This window comes from Atta colombica, unplaced genomic scaffold (genome assembly GCF_001594045.1).
Source record: "Atta colombica isolate Treedump-2 unplaced genomic scaffold, Acol1.0 scaffold302, whole genome shotgun sequence".
Lineage (NCBI taxonomy): Eukaryota > Metazoa > Arthropoda > Insecta > Hymenoptera > Formicidae > Atta > Atta colombica.
In genome coordinates, this window is record NW_017259407.1 from 153,872 (window position 1) to 154,444 (window position 573).

Sequence of the window (573 nt, forward strand, 5' to 3'; positions counted from 1 at the left end):
TTTTATATATATATATATATCTCATGTGTTGTATACCTCAATTGAAACAGGTAGATAACGTAGTGATTGACATGGCTCGCCATATGTAACTATTTTAACACCATTGTACGGCAATTTGAAGCCATAAGAAAACTTTGAATGGAAACAGACGATGATAATGATAAAAAATTGTAATTTGAATACCGCCGTCATCGTCACAAGGATTTACAAAATCTAAACTGATATTCCATACTGCGCTCTTGATATAGAAGTGGTTTCGCCGAAGACAAATTTATGAAATATTTCCTGTTTAGGTATCATCACAGCGATAAATCTTTAACAATAATAAAATAATAACTTTTCGTTATTACGTGTCCCGCGAGGCTGAGAAATTTAATTAAAAGGTGGAATAAGCACGTATTTTTCTTGATGCGTGTCCATGCAGGTTTCCTCATTTCCTGTGTAATTTAGATCATCAAATCATCTTATTTACTAGATAATTATCGTTAAAAAGTGAAAAATGAACGCCATGTATTCTAATTGTTATTAATAAACTAATACATGTTATGAATTTATAATAAATTATATTATGTA

General features: G+C 30.0%; 1 protein-coding gene across 1 annotated transcript in view; it reads right to left on the reverse strand.

Moving 5' to 3' along the window:
* LOC108690287 overlaps positions 1-192 on the reverse strand; it is a 1,307-nt gene extending 1,115 nt beyond the window's left edge. The window contains exon 1 of the mRNA XM_018197497.1: positions 37-192. Coding sequence (XP_018052986.1) covers positions 37-192 — 156 coding nt within the window. The remainder of the gene's footprint in view (positions 1-36) is intronic.
* Positions 193-573: the final 381 nt, after the last annotated feature.